Below are 26,431 nucleotides of genomic sequence, written 5' to 3'. Positions count from 1 at the left end.
GGCTCAAATTAATGAATTTATAAAAAACTAATTTGTGAGCAAGTTTCAGCCTACCCATAGAAAACTTTCTCCGCCCTGTATTCTAATTTCTATCCCTTTCTTAGTACCATTCTAACATATTTCTGAACCTCTTTCTATATCTTCCCACTCTGTAAGTTCTTTTTCCTCTCCTATTTTTAGACTGAATGTAATTTTATTGAAGATACATAGTTTTTAAAATGTAATAATGTACAAAGTTGATAAATTATAAAATACATCAGCTTCCTACCCCATCTCTCTGCTCTAAAGTTCTGTTCCCCACAGTCAACCACTTTTAATTCTTTAAACTATTATTTTACATAAATTTTCATTTTCCTAAACAATAAACTCACTTGTATATTTTGCTTTAATTTTAGACATTATTAAATTAACTTACCTACACTGGAACGTGAATATTACACACTTCTGTGGCACCGTAACCACTGCTACTCCAGATGTATTTCTGCTCCTGCCATCCTCTAAATATATAGTCATATTTTTTAAAACTAGTGGTCAGTGTTTATATAATAATGAAATTATTGTTCATAGGTAAGCCATACCAAGTTCTGTGATTACATTTCCTTTCTTGCATGTTTTTGTTTTTCGTAGAGTTATCTTGCTTGTAAAATCAGCATAAAATTCCCTCTTCTCAAATGCACAAACATAATTATAAAACATATCTTACTATGTCTGAACACATCAGATACCTTGTTTTATTTATTTATTTTTAAAGAGACATTCCTCCTGAAACTCTCATCTTAACTGGACACTTTCATAGGTTTACTAGCCCATCTTTTTTCATGGAAGTTTATATTATTTTAACCCTGGGAATTTCCTCTGTCTCTTTGAACTGTTTTCCTAGGTACTATGTTTTGATTTTTGGTTTATTCCTTCACTTTCGTGGAGCACATCCCACAGTATCTTTCTGAGAAATGGTACATGCATAAAATTTTTTAATATGTTTATAAATATTTTTACTCTACCTTCAAATCTAGAGTGCCATTTTGACTGGATATAGTAAATCTAGATTAGAATTAATTATTTAAATTTTGAATTCATTGCCCTTTTGTTTTTTAATTTCTTGTGATTATATTGTAGATTCATTATTGTTCTGATTTCTGATAATTTTTATTTGGATCTGAGCCGAAGGCAGACGCTTAATGACTGAGCCACCCAGGCGCCCTTTAATTTCTCTTTCTTCTGTCTTTTTGTTGGTGTATAGGAATGCCACTGATTTCTGGGCATTGATTTTATATCCTGCCACTTTACTGAATTCCTGTATGAGTTCTAGCAGTTTTGGGGTGGAGTCTTTTGGGTTTTCCACATAAAGTATTATATCATCTGCAAAGAGTGAGAGTATGACTTCTTCTTTGCCTATTTGGATGCCTTTTATTTCTTTTTGTTGTCTGATTGCTGTGGCTAGGACTTCTAATACTATGTTGAATAGCTGTGGTGATAGTGGACATCCCTGCTGTGTTCCTGACCTTAGGGGAAAAGCTCTCAGTTTTTCCCCATTGAGAATGATATTCACTGTGGGTTTTTCATAGATAGCCTTTATGATATTGAGGTATGTACCCTCTATCCCTATATTCTGAAGAGTTTTGATCAAGAAAGGATGCTGTACGTTGTCAAATATTTTTTCTGCATCGATTGAGAGGATCATATGATTCTTGTTCTTTCTTTTATTAATGTATTGTATCACACTGATTGATTTGCGGATGTTGAACCAACCTTGCAGCCCAAGAATAAATCCTACTTGGTCGTGGTGAGTAATCCTTTTAGTTTACTGTTGGATCCTACTGGCTAGTACTTTGGTGAGAATTTTTGCATCCATGTTCATCAAGGATATTGTTCTGTAATTCTCCTTTTTGATGGGGTCTTTTTCAGGTTCTGGATCAAGGAAATACTGGCCTCAAAAAATGAGTTTGGAAGATTTCCTTCCATTTCTATTTTTCAGAAGAGTTTCAGAGGAATAGGTATTAATTCTTCTTTAAATGTTTGGTAGAATTCCCCTGGGAAGCCATCTGGCCCTGGGCTTTTGTTTGTTGGGAGATTTTGGATGACTGCTTCAGTTTCCTTAGTGGTTATGGGTCTGTTCAGGTTTTCTGTTTCTTCCTGGTTCAGTTTTGGTTGTTGATACATCTCTAGGAATGCATCCATTTCTTCCAGATTATCCAATTTGCTGGCATATAGTTGCTCATAATATGTTCTTATAATTGTTTGTATTTCTTTGGTGTTGGTTGTGATCTCTCCTCTTTCATTCATGATTTTATTTATTTGGGTCGTTTCTCTTTTCTTTTTGATAAGTCTGGCCAGGGGTTTATCAATCTTATTCTTTCAAAGAACCAGCTCCTAGATTCATTGATCTGTTCTACTGTTCTTTTGGTTTCTATTTCATTGATCTACTTTGATCTTTATGATTTCTCTTCTCCTGCTGGGTTTAGGCTTTCTTTGCTGTTCTTTCTCCAGCTCCTTTAGGTGTAGGGTTAGGTTGTGTATTTGAGACCTTTCTTGTTTCTTGAGAAAGGCTTGTATTGCTATATCCTTTCCTCTTAGGACTGCCTTTGCTACATCCCAAAGATTTTGGACAGTTGTGTTTTCATTTTCATTTGTTTACATGAATTTTAATTCTTCCTTTATTTTCTGGTGGACCCATTCATTCTTTAGTACGATGCTCTTTAGTTTCCATGTATTTGAGTTCTTTCCGACTTTTCTCATGTGATTGAGATCTAGTTTCAAAGCATTGTGGTCCAAAAATAAGCAGGGAATGATCCCGATCTTTTGGTACTGGTTGAGACCTGATTTGTGACCTAGGTTGTGATCTATTCTGGAGAATGTTCATTGGTACTAGAATGTCTATTTTGTTGCTTTGGGTTAGAATGTTCTCAATATATCTGTGAAGTCCATTTGGTCCAGTGTGTCATTTAAAGCCTTTATTTCCTTGTTGATCTTTTGCTTAGATGATCTGTCTGTTTCAGTGAAGGGGGTGTTAAACTCCCCTACTATTATTGTATTGTTGTCAATGTGTTTCTTTGCTTTTGTTATTAATTGGCTTGTATAATTGGCTCCTCCGTTGTTAGGGGCATAGATATTTACAATTGTTAGATCTTGTTGGGTAGACCCTTTAAGTATGATATAGTGTCCTTCCTCATCTCTTATTATAGTCTTTGGTTTAAGCTCTAATTTTTCTGATATAAGGATTGCCATCCCAGCTTTCTTTTGATGTCCATTAACATGGTAAATGGTTTTCCACCCCCTCAACTTTCAATCTGGAGGTGTCTTTGGGTCTAAAATGAGTCTCTTGCAGACAGCATATCGATGGGTCTTGTTTTTTTATCCAATATGATAGCCTTTGTCTTTTGATTGGGACATTAGGCCATTTACATTCAGGGTAACTTTTGAAAGATACGAATTTAGTGTTACTGTATTGCCTTTAAGGTGACTGTTACTGTATATTGTCTCTATTCCTTTCTGGTCTATCTTACTTTTAGCCTCTCTCTTTGCCTAGAGGACCCTTTTCTATATTTCTTGTAGGGCTGGTTTCCTGTTTGCAAATTCCTTTAGTTTTTGTTCATCCTGGAAGCTTTTTATCTCTCCTTCTATTCTCAGTGACAGTCTATCTGGATGTAGTATTCTTGGCTGCATATTTTTCTCGTTTAGTGCTCTGAAGATATCATGCCAGTCCTTTCTGGCCTGCCAGGTCTCTGTGGATAGGTCTGTTGCCAACCTAATGTTTCTACCATTGTAGATTACAGATCTGTTGTCCTGAGCTGCTTTCAGGATTTTCTCTTTGTCTCTGAGACTCGTAAGTTTTACTATTAGATGTCGGGGTGTCGACCTGTTTTTATTGATTTTGAGAGGGGTTCTCTGTGCCTCCTGGATTTTGATGCCTGTTTCCTTCCCCACATTAGGGAAGTTCTCTGCTATAATTTGCTCCAAAATACCTTCTGCCCCCCTCTCTCTTTATTCTTCTTCTGGGATCCCAATTCTTCTAGTATTGTTTGGTCTTATGGTATCACTTATCTGTCAAATTCTGCCCTCATGATCCAGTAGTTGTTTTTCTCTCTTTTTCTCAGCTTCTTTATTTTCCATCATTTGGTCTTCTATATCACTAATTCTCTCTTTGTCCTCATTTATCCTAGTAGTACAGCCTCCATTTTTGATTGCACTTCATTAATAGTCTTTTTTATTTTGACTTGATTATATTTTAGTTCTTTCATTTTTCCAGACAGGGATTCTCTAGTATCTTCCCTGTTTTTTTCAAGCCCAGCTAGCATCTTTATAATCGTCATTCTGAACTCCAGTTCCGACATCTTACTAATGTCTGTATTGATTAGGTCCCTGGCAGTTGGTACTGCCTATTGGTCTTCTTTTTGAGGAGAGTTTTTCTGTCTTGTCATTTTGTCTGGAGGAGAATAGATGAATGACAAAACAAAATGCTAACCAGGTAACAATGACCCCATAAAAATATACACTAAACAAATCAGAAGAGACTCGAAAATGGTGCAAAAAGAAAGGGAAAGAAAGAAAGAAAAAAAGAATATAATCAAATATAATCAGGCTGGTGAATAGATTAGTGCCACACACTAGATTCTGGGCGTGTTTTGTTCTGTTAGAAGAAAGTGCCTCCCAAAATTTTAAAGAAAGAAAAACTTATATATGTACACAAATAAGGGTAAATATGATGAAGGGATGGAATATGATAGTAAAGATGAAAATTATAAAAGATTTTATAAAGGAATTGATAAGAAGTTGGTTGAAAAAAGAAAGAACAGAAATTAAAAAGGAATAAAAAAAGACAAAAAAAGGGGGGGAGAGAATGTGATCTGGCAGGAGACTAGAACAAAGCCATACACTAGAGCTTTAGGGTATATTTTGGTCTTTTAGAAGAAACTATATCTTAAAGTTTTAAAGGGAGAACAACTTATGTGTGTGTGTATATATATATGTATATATATATATATATACACAAAAAACAACATTACAATGAAGGGATAAAATATGACTTAAAAATGAAAAGTAAAAAAGATTTTTAAAAAAGGGATTGATAAGATGTTGTTTGAAAAGGGAGAAAGAAAAATTCAAAAGAAAAAAAAAATACAGAAAATGTAAAAACTTAACTTTGAAAGATTAAAGAATCATCGGAAAAAAGCCATGAATTCTATGTGCTGTATTCCCTTAGTGCTGGAGTTCTGCCCGTCTCTTTCTTTGATCAGTAAACTTGGTCTTGGCTGGCGGTTCTTGCTGATCTTCTGGGGGAGGGGCCTGTTGCCATGGTTCCCAAATGTCTTTGCTGGAGGCGGAATTGCCCCGCCCTTGCCGGTGTGGGCTGAGTAATCTGCTCTGGTTTGCTCTCGGAGCTTTTGTTCCCTGAAAGCTTTCCGTGCAGGTTTGGAGGACGAGAGTGAAAATGGTGGCCTCTCAATCTCTGGTCCTGGAGGAGTCAAGAACTCGGGGCCCCACTCATCAGTGAGCCCCCAGAGAACAGCAGTCAATCACTCCTTTTCCCCAGTTCTCCGGCCGCACTCCATGCTCATCCCACCTGTGACTGAGCGTTTCTGTCTCTGGCACAGGACCCCGTTTGGAGTCTCCAAACCCAGTAGATTCCTACCCTGTGCTCCCGGGGAAGGAAGGGGAGTCTGCCCAGATCTGCCGCTTGTTGCGTACCTGCTGGAAGAGCAGTGCCCTGACTGTGCCGCAGATCTCGATTTATGGCAACCTCGAGCTGAGAGCGCGTGCCTCGGCTTGGTCTCTGTAGCCAGCTTTCCCGCTCCGATATCTGGGAGCTCTGCTGCATTCTGGTGCCCCCGGCCTTTCTGTGACCCCGAGGGTCCTGAGACCACACTGTTCCAGCGAGGGTTCCACGCCCCCCCCCCCCCCCCGCCATTGGAGCGATGTCTGTCAGCGGAGCCGACTTTTAAAAGTTCCGATTTTGTGCTATGCTGTTCTATCACTTGCCGGTAGTGGCTGACGGAGGCTCCCTCCCCCGAGGTCTATCTTCCTGAATATCACCTCGGATTCACTTCTCTGCAGGTCCTGCCTTCCAGAAAGTGGTTGCTTTTCTCTTCAGAGTTGCTGCTATTCTTTTCTTTGCTCTCCTCTTGAGTTTGTAGTTGTTCAGAATCGTTTGATCCCTATCTACCTGAATTTCTCGGACCAGAGGAAATTTAGGTCTCCTACTCCTCCGCCATCTTGCTCCATTACTGTGATATTTTAATATGGAAAACTTGTTCTCAGTTCTAGAAATTTTAATGTATTATTTTTTAGGTAATTTTCTCCTGACACTTTCTTTTTCAGTAATTTTTCAGTCAGATGTTGGGCTTCCTGATTAATTTCCTAATTTCCTTTTTCCATTTGTTGTCCTTTAGTTCACAGCCTTCTCTTTATTCATTCATTTACTCATACCTCATTCTCATTTTCTTCCTTACACAACAGCCATTCTTATGAGTTTAATATGTATATTTTTTGGTGAGTGTTTTTGTAAAATTGTTACCATTTTGTATACATGGATCTTTAATTTATGTGAATGATTTAGTGTTACTTGTCTGTTTTGTGTTTTTTGACTCAGAATTGTGTTTTAAGACCCGTCAACATTTAATATTTCCGTCTAACTTCCTCCTAGCGCTCCATGTTCTGCATCAAGTTCATTTTATGTCCATTAATGAATACCCTAGCTGTCTTCCTGTCCCCATAGATGCATATCCTCATTTGTGTTTCCTTATGGACTTTTCTGTGTTCTTAGGGCCACTTAGTAGTGCAACATCTCTCTTTAGAAAGGCTGCACCCCTATACTATTCCACCAGTAATATATAAAGGTTCATGTATCTCTACATGCACTCAGCATGTAGAATTGTTCAACCTTCTAACACTTGCCAATATCTGATATAATGTGATATCCGAATATTTTAATTTGCTTTTTTCTTAATTACTAATGAGTTTTAACAACTCTTCATATGCTTGTTACCCTTTGGACCTTCCTCTTCTGTGTCTTACACCTTCATATCTATCCTTCATATCTATTTGTTTTTGTTTTTGTTTTTTTAATCATTCCAGTTTGTAGAAGTTATTCATAAAGGCAAATATGAAACCCTTGGCCCTTATGAGTCTGTTCACCTGGTAGTGCTAGTGGTGGGGTAATTGGAAATGTGGAAGATGCGGTGAATTATAGTGTTACAGCTACCCAGAAAGGAGACTGATGGAATGTCTATGTTTCAGCAGATTGAAAAGGAAGGACTTGGTGGGCAGTGGTTACGGAGACTGGGAATGGTTGGGTACAGTAACCTAAGGACGGACACTGCTGTGTAAGCTATACTAAGATTCTCAATAACCTGGGTTTCTGGTTACCAGAAATTTCTTGGGCCTTAGGAAACGCCCACACGGCATGTGGTTGGAATATCCTAGCGTCTGGCACTTTGGGACTTAGAGATGGTTGATTTCACCCTGGTCTGCCATTCTAAACAGTGAATAAATGCAACCATCAGAGGAACAAGACATGTGGCCAAGATTGGTAGTCAGGGCTATAACTTATCCTCTCAATGCCTAGCACAGTTCCAGTTTATAAGAATTCCGCATATTTTTTATTAAAAATTTAGCTATTCATTTTAATTATTATTCTTTCTATTATTATTTCTACTGCTGTGTATTCACTTGAAGGATTTTTTTCAAAATATACACAAACTGCGTATTAGCTAATGGGTATACTAACACAATGACATAAATAGTTGTATGGGAAATTTCACAGTATCTTGGTTGGTAATGATAACATTGAAATAGTCTTAAATTCCTAAATATGTGGTCTTTTTTTTTTTTGAGAGACAAAGAGTGAGCATGGTGGGGGAGGGGCAGAGGGAGAGAGAAAGAATCTTAAGCAGGCTCCATGCCCAGTGTGGAGCCCGATGCAGGGCTTGATCTCACACCCTGAGATCATTACCTGAGCTGAAATCAAGAGTCGGATGCTTACCTAAGACACCTAGGTGCCCCATGTGCTCCATTTTTTAAAAAGAAATATAGAAAATATTATTTCACTTTTATTTTTATTTATTTATTTTTTTTAAAGATTTTATTTATTTGACAGAGGGAGAAACAGCGAGAGAGGGAACACAGGCAGGGGGAGTGGGAGAGGGAGAAGCAGGCTTCCCGTCGAGCAGGGAGCCCGATGCGGGGCTCAATCCCAGGACCCTGGGATCATGACCTGAGCCGAAGGCAGACGTTTAACGACTGAGCCCCCCAAGTGCCCCCTCACTTTTTATTTTTAATAATTTATATCATGGCAACTTTATTATAAAGGTTGCTGACAATTGTTTAAACAAAACTTTGCAGTGGTCTTCTACAGAAAAAAATGCAGTTAGATAACATTTTGAGAATTTCTATTTGTGATTTTCTGAATGTTGTGGTACAGTCTGTTCTTTATCTTTGGTACCCTCTTGTGGTCAGTGGAAGGGTTTGGTTTGGCCTTCTTTTAACAATTATGTAAAATTTCATGTTTTTTTATCTGCATGGTAGACCTATAGTTTTTATAATTATTTGACTTGTTTTTACTATACACAAATTTGGAGTAAAATTGACACTTGGAGTTTCCCTCCCATTCCTTACTACTTTACTGTGTAAAGTGAGGGTGTGACACAACCACAGTTGCTAATCTTAGAAGCTAAGATATAATATGACCTCTGTGCTCAGAACAAATGTAGTGTCATTTAGAAAGTGAATTGATTGCAGACCCAGAACTTATCTTACACTTTTGCCAGCTAAAATTGGGTTTGAGGAATAATTTGCTATTTTGGATGATCTTCTTTAAAATTTTATAATACATATACTCACATACATACAAACATCACACATATATACATACATATATATGACTTCATTTTAAATGATTACCTAGTTCAAATGTCCTTAACTGGATTTACAGAAAATGTAACACTATAATGTAGTCTCCTTTTTTTGAATCATTCTGTGACAATAAGACAGGAATCATGTACAGCATTTAGTAAAGATTCATGGGTTATTTTTCCCTTCCATCTGCAGCATTTGTTTTAGAACAGATTCTTAGCTTGATACCCAGAACATGTAACACAAAAGATAAGAGGTAGCTGTATAGTGCTAAGTTAGTAAGTCCAAATGAGACTTGGCTTACATGAAGAGTTTATCATAGCTTTTGGGACAGATGTGAATTTCAAGGAGAAATGCTCTTTGTTTTCAAGAACATGCTTCCCCACATTATAGTTGTCCTTCATGTGGCCTACTCAGCTCTTTAATTTTATGCTGGATCTGAGTGTGTTTTTGTTTTCTACATCACTGGAATCTTTGAGTCGATCTTTTTTGCTGGCCTGGTGATGTGAAGCACCAGGGTTTGAATAAGAGTCCAGGAAGTGCTCTGGGGATGATTTTTTTGTATTGCCAGGAATGCTGACATGTTGGCACTGAATTAATGTTTCCAAAAATGCCATCAAACACTGCCTGAAAACAAAGATACTAGTGTTGTCTCCACAGCTGTGTTCTCTTCGCCTTTAACCAGTTTCTTCTATGGATAGCAAGAAATTTTAAGTCCCCTAGAATAAGATGAAAGTGAGTGAGTTTTGTGTACTATATTATAATGCGACTGGTTGCCCCCCCCCAGTATTTGTGCACATGGGGTTGAGTTAAGCTATTTGTGTGGAATTGTCCCTGGTATCATGGATATTGTTTGTTTGTTTGTTTGTTTGTTTTTAAGCAAATGGAATATCTCCGAGGGACTGTGGTGCCCAGTGTAATAAGAGGAAGTATTTCACTTTTTCATTAAATATTTATTGAACACTCTGTCAAATATTCATTTTTATAGAGGATAGGGTACAAACATAAATTTCTCTGCTACAGTGTCACCACTGAGCAAATGGTGAAATGTTCGCCCGGGTATCTTGTTACAGTGGTGGAGAGGACAAGGTCCTCCCATCCTGAACTTTGGACTTCTGTGCTTCCTTTTGGGTCTACCACTCCACATTTTGTAATGTGAGTTTCTCAGTAGACTTTTTTTTTTTAATGTGAATGCCACTCTTTATTTTTTTATTGTTTTTCTTCTAGTAGGACCGCATTTTCTCCTTATGTAATGAAAATCCTTTGGAGATTTTGGCTTTTCTCATTTATAGGTCTAGTAGTTTAATTTAAAATTTTTGCAGTACAGTCCTACTTGCTCTTCCCATTCAATGTAATTTTATCAGTTAACTTTTTTAAAGTTCCATATTTGGAACTAGGTCATGGTGGGTTAAAAACATCAGAGGTGCCAGTGGATTGAAATAGAATTACTTGGATCTATTCATCTCAATCTGACAACCTCAGATAATGGGAAAGACAGGCCAGAGTCCTGCTTGTCTTTTCCCTTCTCCTTTCCTCCCCTTTTCCTCCTGTCCCTCTATAAAATTATCCATCTATTTTTTAAAAAGATTTTATTTATTTATTTGAGAGAGAGAGAGAGAGACGGGGGAAGGTCAGAGGGAGAAGCAGGCTCCCTGCTGATGCAAGACTCAATCCAGGGACTCCAGGATCATGACCTGAGCTGAAGTCAGTCACTTAACCAACTGAGCCACCCAGGTGCCCTATCCATCTATTTTCTTAAAATTTTTCTACTGATGGACAGCACAATGTCACATTAATTTCAGGTGTGCAACCTAGTGATTTGACAACTGTATACATTATGCTATGCTCACCACAAATGTAGCCACCATCTGTCACCATACAGCAGGGTTATAGGACCATTGACTATATACCTACGCTGTACCTTTCATCCCTGTGACTTAATTTATTCCATAACTGGAAGCCTATTATCTCCGACTCCCCCAGAGTATGGCACACTTCATGATTAGCCATACTAATCTTCTTTGTATTGTTCCAGTTTTAGTATGTACTGCTGTTAAATGAGCACATATCTATCTCTAATTTTTTATTAAACTCTTTCAAATACTTAAGCAAATAATGAAATAAAGCATTATATGTAATAATCATAGAGCTTGTTAAAAATAATAATTCCTGAATCTCTGGATGGAGGAAATAGGAATCTACCTTTTGAATAGGCTTAAAAATACTTGACTCTCATTAAAGTGGTCCAGGCATTGCACATCCAGAAACAATGAAATAAAAGCAAGTAAGAGTGCTTCTTTGGCCAGTGTGAAATTCATGAGTTTGATTGCCTAGTATTTATTTCATATGGACTCATAAATGGAAAAAAAAACTTACTTGGTTTGGGGGCGCCTGGGTGGCGCTGTCGGTTGAGCATCCAACTCTTGGTTTTTGCTCAAGTCGTGATCTCAGGGGTCATGAGATCAAGCCCTGTGTCAGTCTCTGTGCTCAGTGTGGAGTCTACTTGAGATTTTTCTCCCTCTGCCTCTGCCCCTCCCACATGTGTTCTGTCTCTCTCAAACAAATAAAATCTTAAAAAAAAACAAAAAAAACCTTACCTGGTGGATAACATATTTATAGTTGGTAAAGATTATATGCCCAGGCAGGTCTTACCTCCTTTAGGATTTTATTCCATTTGCATCTGTATAAGATTGTGCCACAGGATGAAAGGTAAAGTTGTCCTCCTCTTCCACAAAAGGCCAGCCTAGTTTCAGTTTTTCCTATAAAACAACACAATTTTAGGGATGAGCAAAGGTCAGCTATTACAGTCATGGTGAGTTATGATAAAGATGCTGCTAATCCTTTTGGTTTGACTTTGAAACATCTTATTTAATTATTTCATGCTACCAGTTTTTAGAAGTCCGTTTTCCCCCATCAAGAATGAAGTGTTTGAAATATCAGGTACCTTTTTGTAGCTGGGAAATAATGATTTCTTGAAAAGAGTCTGTGTGAGCAATTCTCTAAACTGGTCATATATTAACTCATCGACACCACCAGAAAGCATAAATGAGACATTTTCTCTTGGTCCTATCTCATACTTACTAGATCAGAATCTCCTGTTGAGAATCAATTATAAGTTTCTCAGAGGGGTTCTACTGTAGCCAGCTTGCCTCCCTCCATACTGTAGTTCCACGAACTTTGAGAATATTTGAGTACGTTTGAATACATATTCAAATGACTTGTTTCACATCCTTTTTCCTACTCTGCCAAATTTTGTACATAGTTGGAGCTCACTAAATCTTTATTAAATTTTTGTATTGGACGTTTGATGGGAATGTTAAAAAATCAGTTTTATTCTCGAATTAGAATATTTTGTTGTTTTGTCACCTCCTAGGATGGAAAGAAGAAGTTTGACAAGGAGAGTGAAAAGTACTATTCTATTCTTGATAAACATTTAAATTTGTCTGCAAAGAAAAAGGAATCTCATTTGCAAGAGGTAAGCTTTTTCACTTAAAATGTGAACAGGACATTAGCATTAAGTCATGTGAAGTCCAAATTTCCAAAGGTCGTAGTATCTCAGAATCTGCTACTCTATAATAAAATAATGATAATAAGAGTTAATTGAGTACTTAAAATGGACAGACACTGTGCAATTCACATGCTTTATGACCCTTAATATTAACACTTCCAAGTAAAAGTTTAGTTATTTCCTTCAATGATGAGAAAGAATGAGATAAGATTTTTTTTCTCTTTTTTTCTTATTGGGTATATTTTCAATGGCAGGACCTACCACATTGATGGAATAGCTTTTTCCAATATCTGCTTTTAAGGTGTTGCTTTTGCAGTAGGGAGAAAACAGATACACAATTACACATTTTAAAATCTCTATTTTATATCAATTTTCTTAAAAAACAAGTCAACAGAAATATTTTAACCTCTATGCATTTAAGCAACCCATTTCTTCTTTTTTCTGAAATATTTATTCTCACTGGTAGTTTTTGAGTATAACTAATAAAATTGAGTAGTCCTTTTACTAAGGCATAATACAGTTCCAGTACAGTGATGAGATACATTTAAAAGAAATATTGGACCCTCTTGCCATTATCATCTTAGCAGCATAAAATCTCGAAGCACAATGTATGGACACTGAACCCAGCACAGTTCACCAGTGGCTCCTTACTGTTCTCCAGACCTTTGCAGGGATCCTATACCACGCCAAGTCCGTTCCAGTCTCTTCTTCCTCTTCTGTCTCTACTTCTAGGTATCACAGTTGAGTACCTCTTTCAAATGCCTCCTCTTAATTTTCTAGCAAAGCCACAAACCTTACTGAACTGCTTATCAACCTGGTTCTCTGCTCTCCTTCCTTTTCTTACTTGCCTTACCTCCACATTTACTCACCAGGCACACTTGACAAGTTGGAGTCTGGATGCAGTGAACTGGAGTCAAAAGGCTTGGGAGGGTTATTTTTACTTCTGTTTCCTTTTTCCTGTACTCTTATGTTCTCATTGAGGGAACTGAATTTCTTCATTTAAAAACATTTTTTTTAAAGTTTAATATTGGGAATATTTGTTACTTAAACATGTTCATTGTAACTAATATCTTGTTATTAGCTCCTAATATTGAAATATGATATATTAATATACAACTTGTGCTGCGGGAAAGATTTTCTGGCTAAATTGAAAGGGAGAAAAAAGCTGTCATTTAGAAAAATCATATTTTGAATTTTCATAGACATACCTAATCTTATGAAGTACTATGTTGTAACAATATTATGTTCACATGTTCCAAACTTCTTAAATGCTCATGTACCTCTTTGAGCATTATACTACAACAAACCTAGGAGAGAATGAATTGTATAGATACAGTCATGTGAAGAAAGGCTCGCCTAATTATCACCAGTACACCACTATCTGCCATGCCAAGGGCTATGGCCAGGTGCCATTTTAAAAATTCACTGCCTCTAAAGCAATGGTGCTTTTTAGGGTCTCTAAAGGGTTATATTTTCTTCAGATTCTTGGTGAGTGTGAGAGGCCACACTTAGACATTGCTTAATTTTAAAATCTTCTAGAGGCTATACTTCAGTTTTCCCTGACAACCTAACTCTATATTTAATATTAGCTTGTTAGTGGCCCTCAATCGCTTAGGCTGTGGTAGAAGAGAGTATCTGTTCTGGTTCTGTATTTAGTTGGAGCCTGGAAAAACCTATAATATGATTAGCAGCATCCTCTGCTTGCCCCACTACACACATGTACATGCATGCATGCATACATGCACATACTTCTTTTCCAGGAGCCATAGCCCACAATAGAACACAAATTGTGCCAGAGCAGCTCCTCAGAGCACATAATGTAGACGAGGAAAAAAATGTGCCTTTTTTTTTCCCCCTCTGCCCTTCCAGGAATCAAACCTGTTGTAGGGAGATGCTGCCATACTTGTGTTTAATTCTGTAAGCCCTGTTCCTTTCCAGAGCAGCTCTGGTACTTCTGTCAGCACCAAGCTTATTGTTTTCAGAAAGACTACTCTGTGCCTTCTCACCTGCACAGCTGACTCTTCATTGCCTTGTTCATAGAAAATAAGTGGTTGCCCGTTTTCAGGACTGAATTAGGGGTCAACTCATGTTGATAAAGCTACAAGGCTATCAGTTAGATGGATCATTGGAGTAAGCAGAATTAGAAACAGACTTGTTAAGATTGTAGACTTTATAGTGAATGAAAATAAGTAATATTTGATGTGTAGTTGGATAATTTCTAAGTATGAAATAAGAGAAAAAAATCATAAGGGAAATGTAGAAAGACCAGAATGCATCAAAATAATCTTTATTTCAAAATATATTAAGTTAAAAGGTAAATGTTAGGGAATTTGTACAACATATGACACAGGATTACTATCTCTTATATACAAGTTTGCAAATCAGTGTGAAAAAGTATTCAGTGCAAAAATATGAAGTAAGAATTGAAAAAAGCAGAAAATGGAGGGGAAGATGGGGGGCAGAATAGGAGGACCCTAGGCTTGCCTCATCCCATGCATCAACTAGATAGCTATCAAATTATGCTAAATACCCAGAATTTGACCCAAAGTCTTGCAGAACAAACTCCACAACTAAAGGTAGAGAAGAGGCCACATCAAAGAAGGTAGGAAGTGCAGAGACACAGTTTGGGGAAAAAAATGGATCATGGCCATTGTGGTTGGGGTAGAGGGGAGCCATGGTCACAGAGAAGGGCAAGAGACAGGCTAACACATGGGGGGAGCACACTGGAAAAACAAATCCCCATAGAAATTGGCTTGGAAATCAAGAGAAGCTGAATTTTGAATTTCATAAGTTCCAGTAACCAATGGGGCTTAAAGCCTGGAGTTTTGTTTTGTTTTGTTTTGTTTTTTAAGATTTTATTTATTTATTTGACAGAGAGAGACACAGCTAGAGAGGGAACACAAGCAGGGGGAGTGGGAGAGGGAGAAGCAGGCTGCCTGTCGAGCAGGGAGCCCGATGCAGGGCTCGATCCCAGGACCCTGAGATCATGACCTGAGCCAAAGTCAGACGCTTAATGACTGAGCCACCCAGGCGCCCCTAAAGCCTGGAGTTCTAAAGCTAGGTCAGTAGGCTTGGCTGAGGGAGAGCCTGGAGGCATTGGGATTGCTCTTGGAGAGAAGGCAGGGCAAACAGCTTGTTGACAGTACGGAAACAGTGATCTGAAAAGCACCTGGGGCACCCACTGAAGAGGTTATTTGCTCATCTCAGAATATGTGCCAACAAGGCAACATTCACAAAGAAACCCCTCCAGGAACAAAGGAACTGGCAAGCACCATTTCCCTCCCCTGGGCTTTGGCATAAGCACGGGGCCACATGTGGGAACCACTGCACAGCAGACACTACCTACCTTGCTTACCCAAGCCCTGTATGCCCCCCTCCCACTCCAGTGGAACCACCCTTCCCAGTTATGCTTGCCATGGTCCCAGAATGGCAGGCCCCCACCTGTAGAAGGTCAGCCAAAATCCCTGCCAACCCTCATCTCCAGTTGCAGGAGTTTTGGGGAGACTAGGTTTTGGTGGCAGTGGCAGTATGTCTCATTTCACATGCAGACCAAGAGCACACCTAGTTGAAAGGCACCACATTCAGGCCAGGGACCAAACACTTTCCAGAACAGGCAAAGAGAGCATCTGCTGATGACTGGCCTGAAGGATAAAACAGCCAGGACACAACAGCAGAGCATGTGCAGTACACATTGGAGACACTCCCAGAAGTGCCAGACCCTTGGAAATAGGGGACACCACAAGTATAGGACACTACAGGACCTCTTCTTTATGAGGCCATTACCCTCAAGAACAGGAGATGTAACTGACTTTCCTAACACAGGCTCAGAAACTTAGACAAAATGAGAAGACAGAAGAATTTGTCCCAAATGAAAGAATAGGACAAGGCCATGGCCAGAGATCTAAGTGAAACAGGGATCAGTAACATGGCTGATAGAGAATTTAAAGTAATGATCATAAAGATACTCACTGGAATTGGGAAAGGAGTGGAAGGCATCGGTGAGACCCTTAACATAGAGATAAGAAATAACATAGCAGAGATAAAGGCCTCACTAAACAAAATGAAAAACACACTTGATGGAATGAACAGCAGGATGGAAGAAGCAGAGGAACAAATTAATGACCTAGACATCAGAGTAATGGAAAGTAATCAAGTGATTACTACAAAAAAGAGAAAAAAGAATTATGCAAAATGAGAATAGAGTTAGGGAACTTAGTGACTCCATCAAACATAATAATAATATGGAAGTCACAGAAGAGAGAAAAAAGGAGTCAGAAAATTTATTCAAAGTAATGATAGCTAAAAATTTCCCTGTCTGGGAAAGAAACAGATACCCAGATCCAGGAGGCACAGAGAACCCCCAACAAAATCAACAAAAGCAGATCCACACCAAGACATATTGTGATAAAAATGGCAAACACAGTGATTAAAAAAAATAAATTCAAAGAAGCAAGACAAAAGACAATTACGTACAAGGGAAAACCCCCTGATTAAGGCTAATCATTGGATTTTTCAACAGAAACTTTCCAAGCCGGAAGGGAGTGGCATCATACATTCACAGTGCTACATGGGAAAAATGTGCAGCCAAGAAAACTAACCAGCAAGGCTATCATTCAGAATAGAAGGAGTGATAAGAGTTTCCCAGACAAATAAAAACCAAAGGAGTTTGTGATCAATAAACCAGTCCTGCAAGAAATATTGAAGGGGGGACTCTTTGAATGGAAAGGAAAAACCATAAGTGGGAGTATGAAGGAAGGAAACAAAACACAGTAAAAATGAATATTTTTTGTAAAGTATCAGTCAAAGACCCACAAAATAAAAGGTTGTAAAACATGACACCATATACCTAAAACATGGGGAGGAGAGGAGTAAAGAACGGGTTCATCTTAATACAGACTGCTATGTGCGGAAGATGTTATATACAAGCCTAGTGGTAAGCACAAATCAAAAACCACTAATACAAATGCAAGGAATAAAGAGAAAGAAATCCAAATATATCGCTAAAGAAAACCAGCAAACCATGAAAGAGAGAAAGACAGAGGATCAGAGAAAATCTTCAGAAAAAACAACAGAACGGGTAATAGAATGGCAATAAATACATATCTATAAATAATTACTTTGAATGTAAATGGACTAAATGCACACTATCAAAAGACATTGTGACAGAATGGACAAAAAAGCAAGACCCATCAATATGCTGCCTATAAGAGACTCATTTTACACCTAAAGACACCTGCAGATTGAAAGTGAGGGGATGAAGAAACATCTATGATGCAAATGGATATCAAAAGAAAGCAAACTGAGGGTTGCTGGAGTGGTGGGGGGTGGGAGGGATGGGGTGGCTGGGTGAATAGACACTGGGGGGGGATGTGCTATGGTGAGCGCTGTGAATTGTGTAAGACTGTTGAATCACAGATCTGTACCTCTGAAACAAATAATACATTATATGTTAAAAAAAAAAAAAAGTAGGAAGGGAGAAATGAAGGGGCAGAAATCGGAGGGGGAGATGAACCATGAAAGACTATGGACTCTGAGAAACAAACTGAGGGTTCTAGAGGGAAGGGGGTTGGGGGGATGGGTTAGCCTGGTGATGGGTATTAAAGAGGACACGTATTGAATGGAGCCCTGGGTGTTATACGCAAACAATGAATCATGGAACACTTCATCAAAAACTAATGATGCAATGTATGGTGATTAACATAGCATAATAAAATAAAAAAAAAGAAAAGAAAAATAAGCTTGCTAAGTTAAAAAAAAAAAGATTCTTAAAGATCAAGATTCAGGGGAAGTTAAGGTGAAGAGAATAGACTCGAATGTCTTTCATCTTCATATACCCAACACCTGCTTCATGGTAGGCAGCCAGTAAATGATGTCTGAATAAACCTAAGAATGAAAGAGTTAGCCCATTCTTGATTTTCATTCCCTGTCATCTGAGAGTCTCCCTTTATACAGTGACAAATTTAAGCCCCAAATGTAGTTCTTTTCTAAAATGCCTCATTGGGTAGAGAATGAGAAACATCTCATATCATGTTTAGTGTTTGCCGATGGGTTAATTCACACCTCCCAAGTAATCAGGCATTGTTTACATAAATAAATAAATTAATTAATTGATGGATTATCTGTTAAGATGGTCCTGAGTTCACATCTCTTGGATCCTTACTCTAGCTTCTAATATGGCTGGCTATAAAACAATAACCTAAGCTTTGTAGATTACATATCCCAGAGGTCATTAATGGATAATGCTCCCTCTCTTATTTGATAAGAAATCAGATCTCTGAAATCATTCATGAGATATAATTCACTACAGATGAGGTTTCTCCACTTTGGTACAAAGTGTTTTTGGTCCTGACGCTACATTTTGGAAATATTAAAATGAAAACAAGAACAACAAAAAAAGAAAGCTGGTGTAGCAATACTTACATTGAGACAAAGTAAATGTTAAAACAAATAGTGTAACAAGAGACAAAGAAAGATACTCTATAATAATAAAGGGGACAATCCAACAAGAACATATAACAATTGTAAATAATTATGCACCCAACATGGGAGCACCCAAATACATAAAATGGTTAATAACAAACATAAAGGAACTAACTGATGATAATACAATAATAGTAGGGGACTTTAACACCCACTTACATCAAAATACAAATCATCTAAACAGAAAATCAACAAAGGAACAATGGCTTTGAATGACACACTGGAGCAGATGGATTTCACAGATACATTCAGAACATTCCATCCTAAAACATCAGAATGCACATTCTTTTTAAGTGCACATGCAACACTCTCCAGGATAGATCACATATTAGGCTATAAAACATGCCTCAACAAATTAAAAAAGGTTGAATTCTTACCATGCATCTTTTCTGACCACAACACTATGAAACAAGAAATCAACCACAGAAAAAATTTGGAAAGACCACCCATGCATGGGGGTTAAATAACATGCTACTAAACAGTGAGTGAGTTAACCAAGAAATCAAAGAAGAAATTTAAAAGTACATGGAAACAAACAAAAAACAAGAAAACACAATGCTTCAAAACTTTGGGGTTGAAGCAAAAGCAGTTCTAAGAGGGAAGTTGTAGCAATACAGGTCTACCTGAAGAAGTAAGAAAAACCCCAGATAAACAACTGAACATTACAGCTAAAGAAGCGAGCAAAAGAAAATAGACAAAATGAACAGAAAGAAGGAAATAATAAAAATTAGATCCGAAATAAATGATTTAGAAACTTAAAAAAATAAAAACAAAGCACTAGAACAGATCGATGAAACCAGGAGCTAGTTCTTTAAAAAAATATCAATAAAATTGATAAACCTCTAGCCAGACTTATCAAGAAAAAAACATAATCACAAATGAGAGAGGAGAGGTAACAACTGATATCACAGAATACAAACGATAATGAGAGAATATTATGAAAAACTATGTGCTAACAAATTGGACAACCTGGAAGAAATGGATAAATTCCTAGCAACATATAACCTACCAAAACTGAACCAGGAAGAAATAGAAAATTTGAACAGATTGATAACCAGCAAACAGATTGAATCAGTAATCAAAAAATTTGCAAAGCCAAAAGTCTAGTACCAGATAGCTTCACAGGCAAATTCTACCAAACATTTAAATAAGAGTTAATAACTATTCTCAAACTATTCCAAAAAATAGAAAAGGAAGGAAAACTTCCAAATTCATTCTAGGAGGCCAGCATTACCCTGATACCAAAACCAGATAAAGACACCACACACAAAAAAAGAGAACTATAGGCCATTATCTCTGAGAAACATAGATGCAGAAATCCTCAACAAAATACTAGCAAACAGAAGCCATACATTAAAAAATCATTAACCACAACTGAATGGGATTTATTCCCAGGATGCAGCGCTGATCCAGCATTCACAAATCAATGTGATACATCACATCAATAAGAGAAAGGATGAGAACCATATGATCATTTCAACAGATGCAGAAAAATCATTTGACATAGTACAACACCCATTCATGATAAAAACCTTCAACAAAGTAGGTTTAGAGGGAAGATACCTCAACATAATAAAGGCCATATATGAAAAATCCACAGCAAATGGGAAAAACTGAGAGATTTTCCTCTAAGATCAGGAACAAGACAAGGATGTCCACTCTTACCACTTATTCAACATAGTAGTGGAAGTCCTAGCCAGAACAATCAGACAACAAAAAGAAATAAGACATCCAAATTGGTAAGGAAGAAGTAAAACTTTTACTATTTGCAGATGACATGATACTCTATATAGAAAACCTGAAAGACTCCTAGAACTGATAAATTCGATAAAGTCACAGGATACAAAATTAATGTACAGAAATCTGTTGCATTTTTATACACCAATAATGAAGCAGCAGAAAGAAATTAACAGTCTCATTTACAATTGTACCAAAAATAGTAAGATACCTAGGAATTAACCTAACCAAAGAGATGAAAGACCTGTATTCTAAGAACTAAAAACACTGATGAAAGAAATTGAAGATGATAGAAATGCAAAGACATTCTATACTCATGAACTGGAAGAACAAATATTGTTAACATTCTATACTGCCCAAAGCAATCTACACATTCAGTGCAGTCCCTATTAGGATACCAACAGCATTTTTCACAGAAAATAATAGAGCAAATAATCCTAAAATTTGTATGGAAGCATGAAAGACCCTGAATAGCCAAAGTAATTTTGAAAAAGGAAACAAAAGCTTGAAGGTATCACAATTCCAGACTTTAAGTTGTACTACAAAGCTGTAGTAATCAAAACAGGATGGTACTGGTGCTAAAACAGACACATAGATCAATGGAACAAAATAGAAAACCTAGAAATAAACCCACAGTTATATGGCCATTTAATCTTTGACAAAGGAGGAGAGAATGTCCAATGGGAAAAAAGACGGTCTCTTTAACAAATGGTGCTGGGAAAACTGGACAGCAACATGCAAAAGAATGAAACTGGACCACTTTCTTACACTGTACACAAAAATAAATTCAAAATGGATTAAAGACCTAAATATGAGGCCTGAAACCATAAAAATCCTAGAGGAGAACATCAGTAGTAATTTCTCTGACTTTGGCTGTAACATTTTTCAAGATGTCTCCTAAGGCAAGAGAAATGAAAGCAAAAATAGACTTTTGGATTACATCAAAAATAAAAAGTTTCTGCACAGCAAAGGAAACAACCAAAACAACCAACAAAACTAAAGGCAACCTATGGAATGGGAGAAGAAGTTTGCAAATGGCATATCTGATAAAGTGTTAGTATCCAAAATATATAAAGAACTGTAAAACTCAGCACCCATAAAACTCAGCACCCAAAAACCAAATAATCCAATTAAAAAATGGGCAGAAGACACGAACAGACATTTTTCCAAAGAAAACATACAGATGGCCAAAAGAAACATGAAAAGATGCACATCATCGCTTATCATGAGGGATATGCAAATCAAAACTACAATGTGATATCACCTCAACCCTGTCAGAATGGCTAAAATCAAAAATAGGAAAAACAAGTGTTGGTGAGAATATGGAGACAAAGGAACTCTTCCGCATTGTTAGTGGGAATGCAAACTGATGTGGCCACTGTGGAAACATGGATGGAGGTTCTTCAAAAAGTTAAAAATAAAACTACCTTATGATCCAGTAATCAGGCTACTGATTTACCCAAAGAAAACAAAAACACTACTTCAAAGGAATACATGCACCCTTTGTTTATTGCAGAATTATTTACAATAACCAAGATATGGAAGCAACCCAAGTGTCCATCGACTGATGAAAGGATAAAGAAGTGGTGTGTGTGTGTGTGTGTGTGTATGTGTGTAATGGAATACTATTCAGTCATAAAAAAGAATGAAATCTTGCCATTTGCACCAATGTGGAGAGAGGTAGGGAGTATAATACTAAGTGAAATAATTCAGTCAGAGAAAGACAAATACAATATGATTTCATTCATATTTGGAATTTAAGAAACACAGTATATATGGAAGTGTTGAATCACTATCGTAAACTGTATGTTAACTGGAAATAAATACAAACCTTAAAAAGGAAACAAAGACCAAAGGTGAAAAAGAGAGAGAGAGAGACCAAGATTCAAACTCTTAACTATAGAGATGGCTACCACAGGGGAGGTGAGTGGGAGGATGGGTTAGATAGATGGTGGGGATCAAAGAGTGCACTTGTTTGATGAGCATTGGGTGACGTGTGGAATTTTTGAACCACTGTATTTTACACCTGAAACTAATGTAACACTATCTGTTAACTGTAATTAAAATTTTGAAAATTTTAAAAAGAATATAAAAGGATATTTCATCAAAGAAGAAATATAAACCTTGATAGGTATTTTAAGTTTCTTTTTTTATATAAATATTTTAAGTTTCAATATCACATGTATTAAGAAAACATTGCAATTTAGTAATTGCAGCAGGATATAATTATAACTTATGAGAAAGTTAGTGAAGGTATGCGAAACTGAGTACACTTTTGCTTTTCTAGTGGGAACATAAACTCAGTCAATCCTGAGGTAAATTTGGCAACTTACTTCAACAAAGTTTAAGTGTGCAAGATAATTGAAATGATTTATGTTGGCCAGAATTTACTTAGGAGGACTTATCAGTCATGAGCAAAACAATAAATTTTATAAATATGTTGATGCAAGAGTTATTCACAGTGTAAAAATTTAGAAACGTCTGAAATGGCACAAATGAATGATTGGAGTAAGTATACCAATATAGCTTGATGGAAATGGAATGTAATATGGCTGTAAAAAGTTCTATTTGCAAATTATTTAAAGACATTGAAAAATATTCATTACATAAAGTAGGGGAAAAAAGTAGAGTTTAAACCAGAATGTACAGTATTATTCAGGTTTATTTATGTTTGTGTATGTTACATATCAAAATATTAACAGTAGGATTATAATTCTTATTTTTACATTTATGTTTTAATAATGGATAATGAGTAAGCTTAAAATAATGAATATATTTTTCTTTTATAATCCGGAAAAAAAGGAGAAAAAGAGTTTCTTAGAGAAATTCAGATTTTGGTTTTCCACATATCACTGAATAGTCTTTCAACAGGTTCCTCATCCCCACCTTCTAAATCCGTTAGATTCTATCTTTATGCCTCTATTGTTATAGTGTATGTGTCCCTGAAATCTCTTCTGTACTCTCTGTAGCATCTTAATGAATGTCTCCTGGGTCATGATTTCTTCATAACCTACCACCTGCACTACCTGCTGCTGGTTCCCAGGACTTCAGGCTATCAATTCTTAGGGACCTTGTGATATTTCCCATCATGATTTTCTCAAATTTGCTCCTACTTCTCATTTCTTTAATTCTCTGTTAATGCTGGTATTATTTCTTGTTATCAAAATTATCTTTCAACTTTTTCTCCCCCCTTGCTTCTCACACCCACATCTTTCAATTTCTCTTTCTTACTGGGATATATAAACACCTTTACCCCTATCAAAGAAGTGGTCTTTTATCATTACATGCACTCAGCCCTGCCTTTTTATCAATATATTCTACACTGTCCTCACTTTAATCTTCTTGAAATGCTGCTTTGGCAAATCAACATCTTCCTCAAGCTTTTGTCCTGTCCATATGATGAAGTTTACTCTCATCCTATCTTATGCCTTAACTCTCGTTTCTTATTATTCCAAACCACGCAATCTACTGAAACATAACTTTTCTTGACACTATTCCCTCTTTCAAACTCCTCTCTTTTTTATCTCCACCTACTCTAAACCTCTTCATTTTTCAGAGTCCAGCTTAAATTCTTTCTGCTCTGGAGGTGATTTGACAAATACCACATGAAGCTTTTTCCTTAAGTTGATGTAGGTAGCTTATTGTAGTTGGGGAAGAATTTATATATCTGCAGAACAGTATGGTTTTCTTAAGAAATTAACTTGTTTTTTTTTGAGCAGGATGACTTTACTGCCCCCCTTGTCTTATAAACAGCGGTTTATACATATTGTTCTGGCATAAATATTCCTAATGCTCCCGCTCAGTTTTAAAAGTTGGGACGATAAAGTACATGGTTATCCTACTTACCCAGTACAAAATACATAGCAACAGTTGCTAGTGGATATATGAGCAAGTGCCTTCTAGCGAACCACACGCTTTGAGCTTAAATACTAAACGGAGTCATCTTAAATAAAAGAAAGCCTTTCCAAATCTTGTACTGGAAAGTAATTAAGCTGTAGTGTTCCTTAAGCTCTGTACATTCTGGATGACTTTTCAAAGCAGTTTTGGTATATTGAATATAGTTGTTTATTTTATTTTAAAGATTTTATTTATTTGTTAGAGCGTGGGCGAGAGAGAGTGAGCAAGGGCACAAGCAGGGGGAGCTGCAGGCAGAGGGAGAAGCAGGCTCCCTGCTGAGCAAGGAGCCTGATGAGGGACTCGATCCCAGGGCACTGGGATCATGACCTGAGCCGAAGGCAGACGCTTAACCGACTGAGCCACCCAGGTGTCCCTTGAATATAGTTGTTTAGATTGGAGATGATGGAAAACATCTATTACTGGCAAACGGTAAAAACAATTATTTTCTTTTATACCTCTTTGTGCCCCTACTCCCCGTCTTTTGATGACATGAGATTGTGCATGACAATAAGTTTCTGAGGAAATTACTTAATACTCTTAGGTCAGGGGACCCCACACTACTCCTAAGTTTGGTGATTTGCTAGGAGGACTCACTACTATGATTAATTATAGAAAAGATATAAAGAAAAATCAGCAGAAGTGCATAGAATGAAAACTGGGGGAAAGCAGGCACAAACCTCCAAGAGTCCTCTCCCAGCGGAGACAGATAGAATATGCTTAATTCCCCCAGCCATAAGTTGTGACAACACATGTAAAATGTTGTCTATTAGAAGCTCACTATAGACCAAGTGCCCACAGTTTTTATAGGGGGCTGGTCACATAAGTACTCTCTGCTTGTCATATCCTTAAATTCCAGACTCCCAGAGGGAAAACAGGCATTCAGAATAAATCATATTGTTGGCACGATTTAGGCACAGTGAGCTACTCTTACCTGTTAGGGTAAGGTACCCTCCTGAAATCCACATTCCCAGATGCCAGCAAGGACCAGCCTTGTAAACAGGCCTTTCAGTTGAGCATTCATGACTGCTGTGCTTAACTCTTTTTCACAGCTTTGTTGACCACAAATAGCCATCTTATGCTGTAAAAGTGTCTCAACATTTTAGTTTGTTCCTATGTGCTTGTCTATACAATCACTGTCATTTTTTAAAATAATTTTTATTGTTATGTTAATCACCATACATTACGTCATTAGTTTTTGATGTAGTGTTCCATGATTCATTGTTTGTGCATAACACCCGGTGACTGTCATTATTTTTTAAAGTAAAGAAAAGCTTCAGAGGTAACTCGTGGCATAGAATGTTATCTTTGAGATTGAAATATTCTCACATCCTTTACACCCAGTGTTGTGCTGGAGCTGTCTTTTGGAGAGCTGATTTTCTAACTTCCACATTCAGTGATACTAGGTTTGTGGTTTGGAACTGGCTATTTTGGGAATATTTACACCACAGAAACCAGCATATACTGCAAATCAGGCATTCCCACCAGAAACCCAGTTGTTAAACACTGATTAGCATACCACCACGATACCTCCTTACCATTCATTCTGTAAATACTGTGTTCTTCTAAACAGTGATAAGAAGAAAGTATAACGATTTATGTGGAATGCTGATTTTGTTGGTATATATATCCTAAACTATTTTCTAGGAGCTGAGAAGCTTCTGGTCCAAATTTTCTACCTGATTTATATTTTCTTTTGTATATTAGTTTGGAAAGTTGGAATTCTCAACTTTAAAAATCTCTAATGAGGTGCTAATAATATTGGGTTATTTTTATTTGTATAAATAAATTTATAGTAAATAAATAATTATTACTAAAGGTGTTTCAAATGAAATTTTAATATGCTATGATGTTCAAGCCAGCAAACCTAATTTTATCTTTTTTAAAGATTTTATATGTGAAACTGTCATTGTAAAATGGCTCCAAAGCATTTTCTATTCCCAAATTATTGTTGGTGGATACTTA

At 37.0% G+C, this 26,431-nt stretch overlaps 1 protein-coding gene across 2 annotated transcripts in view; it reads left to right on the top strand.

Moving 5' to 3' along the window:
• Positions 1-26,431, top strand: part of ARHGAP42 (Rho GTPase activating protein 42) — a 316,467-nt gene that overhangs the window by 209,023 nt on the left and 81,013 nt on the right. For both annotated transcript variants that reach the window (XM_073904018.1, XM_025893708.2), the window contains exon 5: positions 12,221-12,322. In XM_073904018.1, the coding sequence (XP_073760119.1) occupies positions 12,221-12,322 (102 nt within the window). The remainder of the gene's footprint in view (positions 1-12,220; positions 12,323-26,431) is intronic.

Source organism: Callorhinus ursinus, unplaced genomic scaffold (genome assembly GCF_003265705.2).
Source record: "Callorhinus ursinus isolate GAN/ISIS: 27379988/994484 unplaced genomic scaffold, GSC_fseal_2.0 scaffold19, whole genome shotgun sequence".
NCBI classification, from domain to species: domain Eukaryota; kingdom Metazoa; phylum Chordata; class Mammalia; order Carnivora; family Otariidae; genus Callorhinus; species Callorhinus ursinus.
Note: the sequence above shows the minus strand (reverse complement) of the source record. Positions and strands in the feature narration are given on the sequence as shown.